General features: G+C 36.9%; 1 protein-coding gene across 1 annotated transcript in view; it reads right to left on the minus strand.

The window, feature by feature from the left end:
- slc6a9 (solute carrier family 6 member 9) overlaps window positions 1-13,725 on the minus strand; it is a 285,699-nt gene that overhangs the window by 55,517 nt on the left and 216,457 nt on the right. Inside the window, exon 3 of the mRNA XM_072273648.1 lies at window positions 1,942-2,098. Coding sequence (XP_072129749.1) covers window positions 1,942-2,098 — 157 coding nt within the window. The remainder of the gene's footprint in view (window positions 1-1,941; window positions 2,099-13,725) is intronic.

The raw sequence follows: 13,725 nt of genomic DNA on the forward strand, positions 1-13,725 counted from the left end.
CACAGATAAAATGCCATGTTGACATTGTAAGAGAAATGGACAGCAGAGAATTCAGTACAGACTTAAGAGGAGCAGATACCTCAGAATGTATTAGATTGAGAAAAACAGATGTGAACACACTAAATTATCTGAAAACGTGACACAGAGAATTAGACACACCAAGTAGTAAATGACAACATACAAAGATGTAACACTGAGAATGTATCATTCTGATAAAAACATCTGTCCACATAGCGAACTGCAAATAGGACACAATGGAAATAACAGACAACTGAGAGTATTACACTTAGAATAACAAATAATTGGGAGTATCTTACAATGCAAATAACCTAAGAATATGACAATATTGAGACAATATGATAATATGAGCAAATTAATTTAACATTAAGAATAAAAAGACCGGAAGTCTGACATACTGAGAATACAGGATGAAACTGCAACAAACTGATAATAACAAACTTTTGTGAATATAACACACTTAGCAGGCTGAGAATACCCTAGGTTGAAAATAACAGACTAGGAGAATGGCACACACAAAATGCTGTAAAATCACAGCAGGTCATACGCCATCTATGGAGAGGAATAAAGAGCCAGCATTTCAGGCTGAGACCACTCATCAGGACTCCTTGATGAAGGGTCTCAGCCCGAACATTATTCCTCTCCGTAGATACTGCCTGGCCTACTGAGTCCCTCCAGTACTTTTTGTGTGTGTGTGTGTGTGTGTGTGTGTGTGTGTGTGTGTGTGTGTGTGTTGCGTTGCGTTGCACTGGATTTCCAGCATCTGCAGAATCTGTCATGCCTAGGAGAGGGGCTCCTTGAGCATGATTTTTAAAAAATAGTGAATATGGCATATTAAGCCAGAATGTGGACATAGTTCATTGCAAATGTGACTCAGTGAGAATAAGAGACTGACAGGATGATATATTGAGAATAACAAACATTTACAAAAATGACAGACTGAAGAGTGCTGCGAATCTGGTGCACTGCAGATGACGTGAGTGTAGCACAAGGAGAATGACATGAGACTAACAAGCATATGCCAGCTTGGTGCACTAAGAATAACAGACTGGAAGTTTAACACAGCGAGGATACCAAACAGCTGACAATCTGACTCAATGGAAACAACACCGAGAATGTGGCACATTGCGTTTAACAGACTGAAAATGTTGTACACGGAGAATAATGTACTGCAAATGTGACACAAAGAATAACAGACCAGTAAAATGAGTTACTGTGAAAACAAACTTGAAGTGTGACGGACTGTGAATATTGTGTATATATTGCTAAAATAAAACCCAGTACTTCTATTTGCTATTTGTACAAATAAGCCAGCCATTCTTGAAAGGAGACAAATTGTGGAATTTTGCTGATGTGCAAGAACCTACATGCAAATATATGGTATTAATCAGAGAAGGGATCTTTAGAGATTTAACATATTGAATTCCAGGGCCTATTCGCAGTTCTGTGCCATTGACATGTTATGCTATTGCCAAGCATCTTTCAGTCAGATCTGCAGCTAAATTACTTGTGGAATTGCAGGGTAAATTTTGACTATAAGTGAATTTTGATTGAATTCAAGCTGTTCTTAGGTTTTATTAACTTCTTATTTGTTTCTCAGATTTTGGGCATGTCCTTATGACACCGGTGCAAATACGTTTGATGGGGAAGTGACATAGTAGCTCATACTATACATATTGTACATTAGATAGATGTATAATCACACTTAAGGATAGGAAGACAGACACAGCCACACACTAATCCAGATGTGAACAAACAAACAAGAATTCACAGTCCACTCACATTCACATATAGATTTAAACACTTATACATTCACAAATACATCCACATCATCATACAAATGCCCTAAGGTGCTTTAACACAATTCACATACTCTTAAAAATGCACACATGCTCACATGAAAATTACAGAAGTTCTACACACCTCCTCCATTTCTGTAGCACAGATATGGGAACCTCCAGACATTTCCAAGACCTACAGCATATCCAACACTAGTGAGGATAAACTCGATTTGATTGGACCAGTTCCCACGCTTCAAGTTTTCATCTTTCTTCACCATCTCACCTGGAATAGCACCATTCTGCAAAAAGTTCAAAGAAAACCATCAGTGTCCTAGAAACCAAGCTCTGTTACACTCTATAGCAGAGGCACATGAGAATACAGATGCTGGAATCAGGGGAAAAAGAACAACCTGTTGAAGGAACTCAGTGGGTTAAGCAGCATCTTTGGGGGAAATCAAATTTCTCCCTCTCCCACCCCACAGATTATGCTCAATTCATTGATTTCCTACAGCAGTTTGTGTTTTAAACACTTTATAATCCCCTAACATGTAACACTGGACAACAAAGATTTTGCTTCATAAATACTTTTGGATGTATCTTATGGATATTGGGCTGCTGATCATGAAAATCACCATGAAATTTCCCTATCATACATTTTATTTTTTGAAATCGCCTATACTTGCTATTTCAATTCACAATTCAGGTCAATTAAAATGTTACCCACAATGTAAGCTGAAAAGTTTTCTGTCTTGTACAGGCATGCTTAGGCAGGGTGGATGCTACATGGCAGGGCAGGTTTTAGAAGGGATATAAAAGCATCACACACACATTGTGCTATGTATTGCATTTACAAGTATATTGGTTTGCGATCAGGTTGATGCACGTGTTCCATGAGCAGAGCATATTGCGTGTACTCATTTTCAGATGTATTTGTGATAGCAAAATGTCTCACCAATGTTGCAACAGCTGTGATACTTGTTGTTATATTTGTGACGAGTACACACTTAAATCTCAAAGGAGGAGCAGGACTCCTCTTATTAAGAATGCCTATGAGCTCTACTTTGGGTGTAAAATTGGTGATCAAGACAATGTCTGGGCTCCTCACACTTGTTGTGCAACAAGCTCTATCTTAGAGCTTGGCTCAGTGGTACTCAGAAGTTAATGTCATTTGCTGTCCGGATGATATGGTGAGATCAGAAGGATCATGTGACGGACAGCTACTTCTGTCTGACCAGCGTGTCTGGTTTCTCCGCTAATAACAAGAAATCCATTGAATACCCCAATCTCTCCTTCAGCCATGAGACCTGTGTTGCATGACGATAATTTTCCAGTACAAAGCTACCAGAGACATTCAGTCTAGAGGACGCAGATGAAGGTGCAATGATGCACGAGCCAGGAATGGAAAATGACACTGATATCGATACAGATTTTAATCCCTTTATGTTGAGTAAGCCTCATCCGATAACTCAATCTCAGTTAAATAACCTGGTCAGAGACTTGGGTTTGTCAAAGGCAAAAACAGAACTACTGGGTTCAAAACTGCACGGATGGAATCTGCTGTCACCAAGTGCAAACATTTCCATGAACGATTTCAATACTTGAGACAGATGTTTCCAAGAATAACTGATCCCAAGATTAAGGAAGGCACTTTTGCTGGCACACAAATCAAACAGGTCATCAATTACAGACAATTCGAAGAACTTCTAGTGGGACCGGAGAAAACTGCATTCAAGAATGTTGTTGAAGATTTTCTTGGCAATGACAGAGCACCAAACCACATGCAGCTGGCTGACAACATGCTTCAAGTATACAAAACCATGAACTACAATGTGTCACTAAAGATTCATTATCTGCTTTCCTATTTTGACGTCTTCCCTGCAAATATTGGCACTGTCAGTGACAAGCACAGTGAAAGGTTTCACCAGGACATGGAGGAACAGTATCAGGGCAACTGGAATCCACGAGTGCTGGCAGATTATTATTGGACACTTAAGCGAGAAGCTTGAGTCACTGAGTACAAACAAAAATCATCAGCAAAACATTTTTAGCCTAGTTGAACTATTGCACAGCATCAGTACCATTATGCAATTTAACACATTGTATTCAATAAAAGTTGATTTCTTGTTTCTCCAAATTCCTACGTGATACACGTAGTCTGAAATTATACTTGTGTTCAGCTACAAGTAGTCTATCATAAACAAAACAAAATTCTGAGGAAGCAACACCTTAAAATGCGGTCCAGTATAATTATTTTCAATGTTAGTTCACATTGGCTTGTTATTCCATATGAAAACCTTCCCCAGAGAAAACGGGCAGCAGGCTACCAGTCTCAGGTCTCTGCCTTTGCCAGGCAGTAGCCATTAGATGGACAAAGTGTACAAACGGTCACTTGGCAATATATGGTATTAGCTGGAGTGAGAAATGGATGTGGTATTACAGATTGTCCACGATCTTTCCTCTCTAGTTGTCTTCTTTTCCTTCAGAACAAGTATCTGGGATCTTTAGAGACTTACCATCTCAACAGTAGTCTTCCATGGTAAGTTGTTACCTAGCACCATTGTATAAACAACAAGCATGTTTAGAAAAACAGTATTATTGAATTAACTGATAAGGTCTCCAGTGGTTCCCAGGAGACTCAATATGCTATGCAAATCTAAAGATCCTTTCTGTTTATGTCTGTGTGTGAAGTGCATAGGCTAAACCCACATTCAGTGGAGAGAATGATGGATAGACAGAAAGAAAGAGGGAATGGGGGGGAGAGAGGAGGGGGGAGAGAGGAGGGGAAGAAAATAATGGCATCCAACTGGTTTCATTTGCCTGAAACATTAACTTGCAGTCAATCTTTCCACATAAGCTGTTGAATATCCCCAGTTTTGTTTTAATTCCACAACTGGCTTCTATGTTTCCCAAGGTAAAATATCAAACTATTCTGTAATCCCTGATTGGTCTCCTCTGTCTTTTGCTGCAGATGCGCTGGTTTAGACACTACTATTGCCCTACACAATCCAATTACCACGTCTGTCTAAGTTCATGCATGCAGGTAACCGACTGAGATGTTAAAACAGACATTGATAGGCTCTTGACTCCCAAGGATGTCAAAGGTTACAGGGAGAAAGGCAGGAGAATAGGGTTGAGAGGAATCAGCTATGATGGAATGGCAGAACAACATTGATAGGCCGAATAGCCAATTTTTGCTCCTATGTCTTATGTTGGAGAGATGCCAGTATGTCCCATCCCATTTAACTATCCAATAAACAAAACCGATGACAGCCTGTGGAATGATAGTGTTTGTGTCCCCCTAAACTCCATGCAGTGGAAGTAAAAAAAAACTTTGTTATTTGATGTAAACAATGTAGCCCCTTGTTGGAATATCAACATCAATGGTTCAGTGTTTTCAATTTGATTAGAGTGCATCGAATCTAATCTCTGCCAAAGGAGTAACGCATGAGATTTTGGAGCCGAGATTCCAAATCAGCTTGCTACAAACAGTTCACAGTTTCTAGTATTCTGCACAGAGCTACCGTTCACAGCTGCTTGCGATTCGATCACATGGAAACAGCCCATCACAGCATTTGCTTGGATTTCGTGGCCGAATTTCTTATTTTCAGAACATTCTGACCACAATCTAAGGATGTTGACGCACCATCGTATATAATCCCATTGAATCACTATTTGCTAAACTTCTGCAACCAAACAATCACCTCAGTAGGAAGGGTTAGAAAATAAACAGCCATGCCCAATGTTTTGGAATGTTCCAGGTAACTAGTCACTAAACCATATTGCCATGTAAAATATCAGCCTGTAACTGTCAACCCTTGCATGCATGAACACGACTGAGTATTTCTGGAGTCGGAAGGTCTTCAGATCTTTTTCAAAAAAAAATGAACGATCATCAACTCATGAAAGATGCACTTCTCTCTCCCTGAATCTTGTTAGTCTTCCAGTTTAAGGAGGTATTCACACATGAATGTTGCCATCTAACATATTCCAGGGTGCAGAAGTACACGCTCATGGATAGACTAAAGCTGGGTTCAGACACTAGAATGGCACTGTAGGGAAAGCTGGGATCATAGCACTACTAGGCCCCGTGTAAAATGATCGCAGGTGGCCCAAGGATGTGTTGTTTGAGGAGTAGACAGGAGTGGTGCTGATGCTTTGTAAGAGAATATATTGAACTGGATCAATCTAGGGAAAGACATGTCCCAACTGTACTTACTGTAAACATTACTAATAACGTACCTTTTGAAATTAAGAAAAAAAGTTCTTCATAGTCCAGCTAGAATGCATGAGAAACTGACACCAGTTTGCCTATGGGTGACAAAGTAACAAGAGCAGAAAGGATGTAGAAAGTTATCAATATATGTCAATGAGTTTTAAGGAGTTTGGGACCGTAGGAAATTAATCTCCATTCAAACTTGGCATTCATTAAACAGATCACTGTCAATTTCTATGGTTTTATCCCAGTTAGTCAGAGGCTCCTGCAGGACAAGCATAGAAACATAGAAAACCTACAGCACAATCCAGGCCCTTCAGCCCACAAAGCTGTGCCGAACATGTCCTTACCTGAGAAATTACCTAGGGTTACCCATAGCCCTCTATTTTTCTGAGCTCCATGTATCTGTCCAGGAGTCTCTTAAAAGACCCTATCGTATCCGCCTCCACCACCGTCGCTGGCAGCCCATTCCACGCACTCACCACTGTGTAAAAAAACTTCCTCCTGATATCTCCTCTGTACCTAATGGACTAGCACCTTTCATTGAAACTGGCTTTGACCTCATTTTGTCCACCCAATCTATGATTCATTGAATGTGAAGCACTATAAATTGGATTTGTCTTTCAATTACTGTCATTAGTAGTAGACAAAGGGGGATGCCGTAAGCAGTGCATGTAATTTAGTGAGGAGCAGAGGCCTCCACACTGGAGGTTTACTGAACACCAAGCTGAAAGCTGAAAGTTAGAGTCTGGGAGTCTCCAGGGAAACAAAACTGAAGCCCACGCACTGGGAATTTTCAAGCTATTGCAGTTGATCAAAATTAGCTGCAATGCTCCTCTGGTTCCCCTATGTGGTAGAATGGCTCCGCAAGTGAATGGAAGGGCTGACGTTCAGTGGCAATTGACAGATAGACAGACCAGAGTGAGGGGTGTTTGTCAGGAACAGTTGGGTGCAGTTGGTTGTGACAGGATTGCAAAGAAGCAGAAACACAATGGCTGCATCACATGAATCAGATTCAAAGACAGCATTAACAATATCTGGTCAGAGTCAAGTCTTGAAATTCATCTTGTCTCTTTCAATATTTTTATTAATATTATAAATTGCATGAATACAAATACAAAATTCATAAGGATACAAGTAATACGAATTACATTACATTGAAATCACAGTAATATGATCACAGTATCCCATATTCCAAATCAATCATGTAGGAAAAAAATTGAAATATGAAATGAAATAGAATAAAATAATTTTATTTTATTAAAAAAAAATCTACCTCCACTACCAAAATGAGCTGGTTGGTAAAAAAAAAAGGGAAAAAAACCTTACCATATAATATTACTGTGATAATGGCTCAGATCCATACTTTAATAACAGTTCAAAGATTATGAAAATAACTCAGAAAGGGTCCCCATAACATTAGAAAATCATGTTTAGAATCAGAAATTGAACACCGAATCTTCTGTAGATCAAGGCACAACATAATATCAGATAGCCATTGAACATGAGTGGGCGGGGTGGTCTCTTTCCATTTGAGCAAGATCACCTTCCTGGCCATAAGAGACAAAGGCCAATACCTGCAAATTAGATGGTTTCAGTATTGTAGTACTATCCACAACAATATCAAACATGACAGTCAAGGGATTGGGTTTAAAACTAGCATTGAAAAGTACAGAAAAAGTTTGAAATACATCTTTCCAAAATTTTTCAAGACTCAGACATGTCCAAAACATATGAATTAGTGTGGCCACCCCATTAGTACATCTATCACAGTAAGGGGAAATATCTGCGTAGAAACAAGAGAGCTTACCTTTAGGCATATGAACTCGATGTACCACTTCAAATTGTAATAAAGAATGACGAGCACATAATGAAGAATTAATCAGTTTTAAAATAATCTTCCAGCTCTCTTCAGATATGAAAATCTGTAAATCCTTTTCCCAGTCTCCTTTAATTTTATCTAAAGAAGCCTATTTCAATCCCAACAGCAGACCGTAAATGTAAGATATTGGACGGTTGTCAAAGGGTTTCAGATTAAAAATTGTATCTATTGTATTCTTATCTGGACTTGTAGGAAATGTATGTAATTGAGATCTTAAAAAATCTCTAATCTGTAAGTACGAAAAAAGTGGGTATTGGAAAGGTTAAATTTTGTTGAAAGTTGCACAAAAGAAGAGAGATTTCCTCCATCAAAAGATCCTGAAATCATATAATACCCAATCTATCCCATTCTTAAAAAGGTAAGTTAATCATAGATGGTTTAAAAAAACAATTAGAAAAGATGGGACTCGAGAAGGAGAATCTCAATAAACCGAAATGTTTTGTAAACTGTAACCAAATCCTCAAAGTATGTTTGACTACCACATTGTCAGTTAGTTTATTTAAAGACAAAGGAAGCGAGAATCCAAGTAAAAAAATAATGGAAAATTTCATAACAGAATTGACTTCCAAAAAGACCCATATAGGACAATTCTCATGGTTAATGTAATATATCGAGAATGTAATATTTTGTATATTAACGGCCCAATAATATAATCTAAAATTAGGTAAGGCAAAGACTCCACTCTTTTTGGTTTTTTGAAGGTGAGCTTTATTTATACGAGGTTTTTTATTCTTCCACATATAGGAAGAAAGAATTGAATCCAAAGAGTCAATAAAAAAATTAGGAATAAAAACAGGCACAGCTTGAAAAAGGTATATAAATTTAGGTAAGATATTCATTTTAATAGAATTAATTTGGCCAATCAGTGATAAAGAGAGAGGCAACCAATTAGAAAGTGTTTTTTAACATAATTCATTGAAGTTAAAACATTTTCCTTAAATAAATCTTCATAATTCTTAGTAATTGTTACTCCTAAATATGTAAACTGTTTTCTGAAAATTTTAAAAGGAAGGTTAATATCAGTTGGTATTAAATTGTTTAAAGGAAATAGTTCACTCTTATGTAAATTTAATTTATATCCTGAGAACTGACTAAAATTAGTCAGTAAACGGAACACAGATGGTAAAAAGGTTGTAGCATTAGATATAAAAAGCAATGTCATCAGCATAAAGTGGCACTTTATGAATAGTACCTCTCCTTAAAATACCAGTAATCTCTTTAGATTCTTGAAAAGCCATTGCTAAGTGTTCTAATACTAAATCAAAAAGCAGAGGTCTCAAAGGACAACTTTGTGTAGTCCCATGTTGGAGTTTAAAGGGTTTAGAATTCTGAAGATTAGTAAGAACCTGAGCAGAGGGAAATAAATAAAGTAATTAAATCCAGTGAATAAAATTAGGTCCAAAATTAAATTTTTTTTAAGGATGTAAAAAGATAATCCCATTCAGCTCTGTCAAAGGCCTTCTCCGCATCCAAAGATATCACACATTCTGATATTTCCTTAGATGGAGAATGCATAACATTTAACAAACGCCGTATATTAAAACGGGAATATCGATTTTTAATAAATCCTGTCTGATCATCCAAAACTATAGAAGATATATTTTCAAGTCTGCGAGCCAACACTTTAGATAAAATTTTAGTATCAAATATGAGTAAAGAAATAGGTCTATATGAAGGACATTCAGTAGGATTCTTATTCTTTTAAAGAATAAGCGAAATGGAAGCTTCGTAAAAAGACTGTGGTAGTCTTCCTAGCTTAAAGGAATCTGTAATGGTAGAACATAAGTGTGGTATAAGCAAGGAGGAAAAGGCTTATAAAACTCTCCAGAGAATCCATTGGGTCCTGGGGATTTCCCAGAATGCAATTCTCAAATAGCCTGAGCAATTTCCTCCTGGGAAATAGGTTGATCCAGTTGCCTACGATCATCTATTGAAAGATTAGGAATATTTAATTGATCCAAAAAATTATTCATTGCAATATCATTAACAGAGTCAGAACTATACAAATTGGAATAAAATTCCCTAGAAGTGTCATTAATTTCAAAGTGATCAGTTGTCATGTCACCATTATTTTACATATTTCTTTAATTTGTCGCTTGGCTATGAATGGTTTCAATTGATTAGCCAGTAGCTTACCAGTTTTATCTCTGTGAATATAAAATTGACTTCTATCTTTCAAAAGCTGGCTTTCAATTGGATATGTTAAAATAAGATCATATTTAGTTTTGGTTTCAATACATCTCTTATATATTTCAGGATCAGGTACTGAAGCATATTTATGGTCCAGTTGTTTTAACTGATTAGCTAGTTTGTTTCTCTCTTTGTTAACTTTTTTAATGATGTTTGCAGTATAAGAAATAAATTGACCCCAGATATATGCTTTAAAAGTATTCCATATAATAAGACTAGAGGTCTCTTCCAACGTATTTTCTTCAAAAAAAAAGAGTAATTTGATTCTCCATAAATTTCTTAAAGTCCTCATTGGATAACAGAGATAAATTAAATCACCAAAATCTACTCATAGGGATAGGACCAGGAAGATTTAAAGATAGAAGTACAGGAGAGCGGTCAGAAATAGCAATCTCTTTATATTCGATCGATTGAACCAATGGAATCATTTGACTGTCAATAAAAAAATAATCAATCCTGGTATAAGAATGATGGGCATGAGAGAAAAAAGAATACTCCCTGTCTGCCAAATGAAGAAAACTCCAAGCATCAACTGTACCACATTTAGTTAGAAAGGATTGGATAAACAAAGCTGAATTATTAAGTATGGCTGGTTTAACAGATAAGCGATCTAATATTGGATCTAACCAGCAGTTAAAATCTTCTCCCATCACAAGAGAATAAGTACACAAATCTGGCAAAAACGAAAATAGACGTTCAAAAAATCCTGGATCGTCTATGTTGGGGGCATATACATAGCAAAAATAATCTATTTACTGTTTGAACTCCCTGATACAATAATAAATCGACCATTAGGATCCGAAACAACTGAAACCGCATTATCTATAAAAACTGTATTATGCTGAACAAAAGAAACCGTATTATCTACAAAAATCAAAACTCCACGTGATTTTGCATTAAACGAAGAATGTAATTGCATACCCTTCCACCAAGTTAAAAAATGTAAGCTATCACAGCTGCGTATGTACATTTCTTGTAAGAAAATAATGGGTGGTTTTAATATTTTTAATAAAAGCAAACACTTTGGTCTGTTTAATGGGGTGATCCAGCCCTTTCACATTCAAACTAAATAAGTTAATATTTCAAACCATTTTAAATACCAATCATCATGTAATTAAAAGATCTGGCCATAAGTTATTAAAACTAGAAAGCAAACCGTAGGGTAAGGTAGTCAAACAGACAATTGTACAATCAACCCAACACAGCTCCCAGAGAGAAATAGGTCCTCCCCCCCACTCAAAGCCAGAAGGGTGACCAATAGACAGTCAGCGAGCTAACAACTAAAAAGTTTCCTCCCCAAAAAATCCCCAGAAACTCCAGTCCTTCAAGGTTAATTATGTCCCTACCAAGACACAACATAAAAAGAAAAATAACTCGGTATTCGAAAATATAAAAGGATCAATTTAAACAAATTCAAAGAAAGATACATTAAAATAAAGCCTCAAAAAGGAATATGATAAAAAAGTATCAAAAGAAACAAAAGACAATATATGAACAGCCAAAACGTAAGCTTATTGAAACCTTATTTCAAATTCATATTAACAGAAGAAAAAATTGATCAAATAAGAAATGTAACAGTTTTAGACTTCAGCCTTCAGAAACTCCTTTGCGTCTTCAACCGACTTTATTCTCTTTTGCAAACCGTTCTTCAAAACAATACTCAGACAGGCGGGAAACCAAAGGGATGGTTTAAATCCTTTATTATAATATTCCGACATATATTCTTTATATTCCATACCATCAGCCATAACTTCAGGTGAATAGTCCTCCACAAATTTGACCTTGTAACCATAGAAATCGATCATTTCTTGTCGACGGGTATGGCGAATTAAAAGGTCCTTAATACGAAATTCATGAAAACTTAGAATGACTGACCTAGGTCTCACTGCCGACAACAGTGGCTTCGAAGTCGGCGAGTGATATGCTCGATCGAGCTTCGGCTCTTTAGTGAATAAAACCGGGAACAGCCGCTTCAGAAAGTTTGCAAAGAACTTCGTAGAGTTAGCGCCTTCAATTGATTCTTCAAGACCCAGAATTCTCAAATTATTTCTCCTATTTCTATTTTCTAGATTGATAATCCTTTTCATCAATTTTTCATTGGATAAAGATAACTCTTTGCAGAGTTGAACTGTATCTTCAACATCCTCTTCAAGTGTCAACAGCTTTGCAGTATTTTCCTGAATTTGGTTCTCGTGCTCAGTTGAAGATTATTAGATTGTATCCAATTTGTCATTAAGTCATTGAAACTCCTCAGAAAATTCCGATTTTTGCTGTTGAAGGAAGTCGCTGATTGAATCCAAAGTGACTGGGGATTCATCTTCTGTTTCCCTTTCTTTTGCAGAAGCTTTTGTTTTTTTTTCCCCAGCCATAGTAGAGCAGTAAAGTATAATAAGGTTTCAAAAAAAAACTGGTAGGAGACAAAGTAAATATGGTAGGAGCAATCTAAAATGATGTTACTCCATCAGCTGCCAACAGGGCTCTCCATCTTGTCTATAGAAAAATAAAAATTATGAGTAGAAATTTGTGGTAAGGTACTTGAGTTGTAACAATATAAAGTCAAGACAATACTGCACAGTGGACTAAAATGATGCTCCCTGCAAAATAATGCAGGATAACTGCACAAATAGCCAGCAGATGCTAATGCAGTTGGATATGAAGTAGCAGTGCAGCATTGCATTTTTGTGTATTTTGCAATCCAAATTTCAATGTGAAGGCAACAGGAAAATCATTGACTAAATATAAGTTACCTAAAGTTGAGAGCTGCACACTTACGCAGACCATCTTTGAAGTTTGTGTAAGGTAAAGATATAACCAGCATGACTGAAAAACAGAGTCTTTCAAAACTTATAGCACAAATAGTCACTTACTTCTGTCTGCACTCAATAAGATAAAACAAAAAGAACTAACTAATTTTCTTAGGCTGAGGAACCACAAAGTGCAGGTGACATAAAGAGAGGTTCACTTTCCATTTCAGAGCTAATCGGGGGTACATGATGCAACATGAAGGCAGAGATTAATCAATTCCAGACAGACAAAACAAGTCAGCAGCAAAAATGGGAATAAAATAAAATGTAATAAACCAAGGATTATCACATAGCTGCTGACAAAGACATGACTGTACTGCACACGTCAGGAAATTATGTAATCTGACCTAGTTACAGCAGTTTAGCCAACATCTTGTCATTCTTCTCGCCTTGGCTGTAATCTTGTCATTTAACATATCTTCCAAACAGCCAGTAACTACTACTGCTTTGTGATGTGAAGTTGCATTTCCGAACTTTGCCCAAAGTTCTTTGAAATAAACTTTTATTTTATTGTTGTAAACTTCTGTGTCAATCAGCTCTAGCATCAAGCCCCCCACAGTGATATCACTCGACCTACATTGTACTCTGGGGGGGGAAGGAAAACTGACAGCGCTCCATGTGCTGGAAAAAATACAACATACCAGAGACCTCTCCACAGTACTTAAACACTTGGAATGCAGGAGGATTTTTTTTTCTTTTTTTTGGTGAATTATCCATTGAAAATGTTCACTTTTTACATCAAAGTACAATTCTCCTTTAAGAACAACAAAAACACAGTTGTAGCACATGACTTCATTGAGGAAAAGCGTCCTGTCAAGACAGCCTCTATGCAAATCT

This window comes from Mobula birostris, chromosome 12 (genome assembly GCF_030028105.1).
Source record: "Mobula birostris isolate sMobBir1 chromosome 12, sMobBir1.hap1, whole genome shotgun sequence".
Classification (NCBI taxonomy): Eukaryota; Metazoa; Chordata; class Chondrichthyes; order Myliobatiformes; family Myliobatidae; genus Mobula; species Mobula birostris.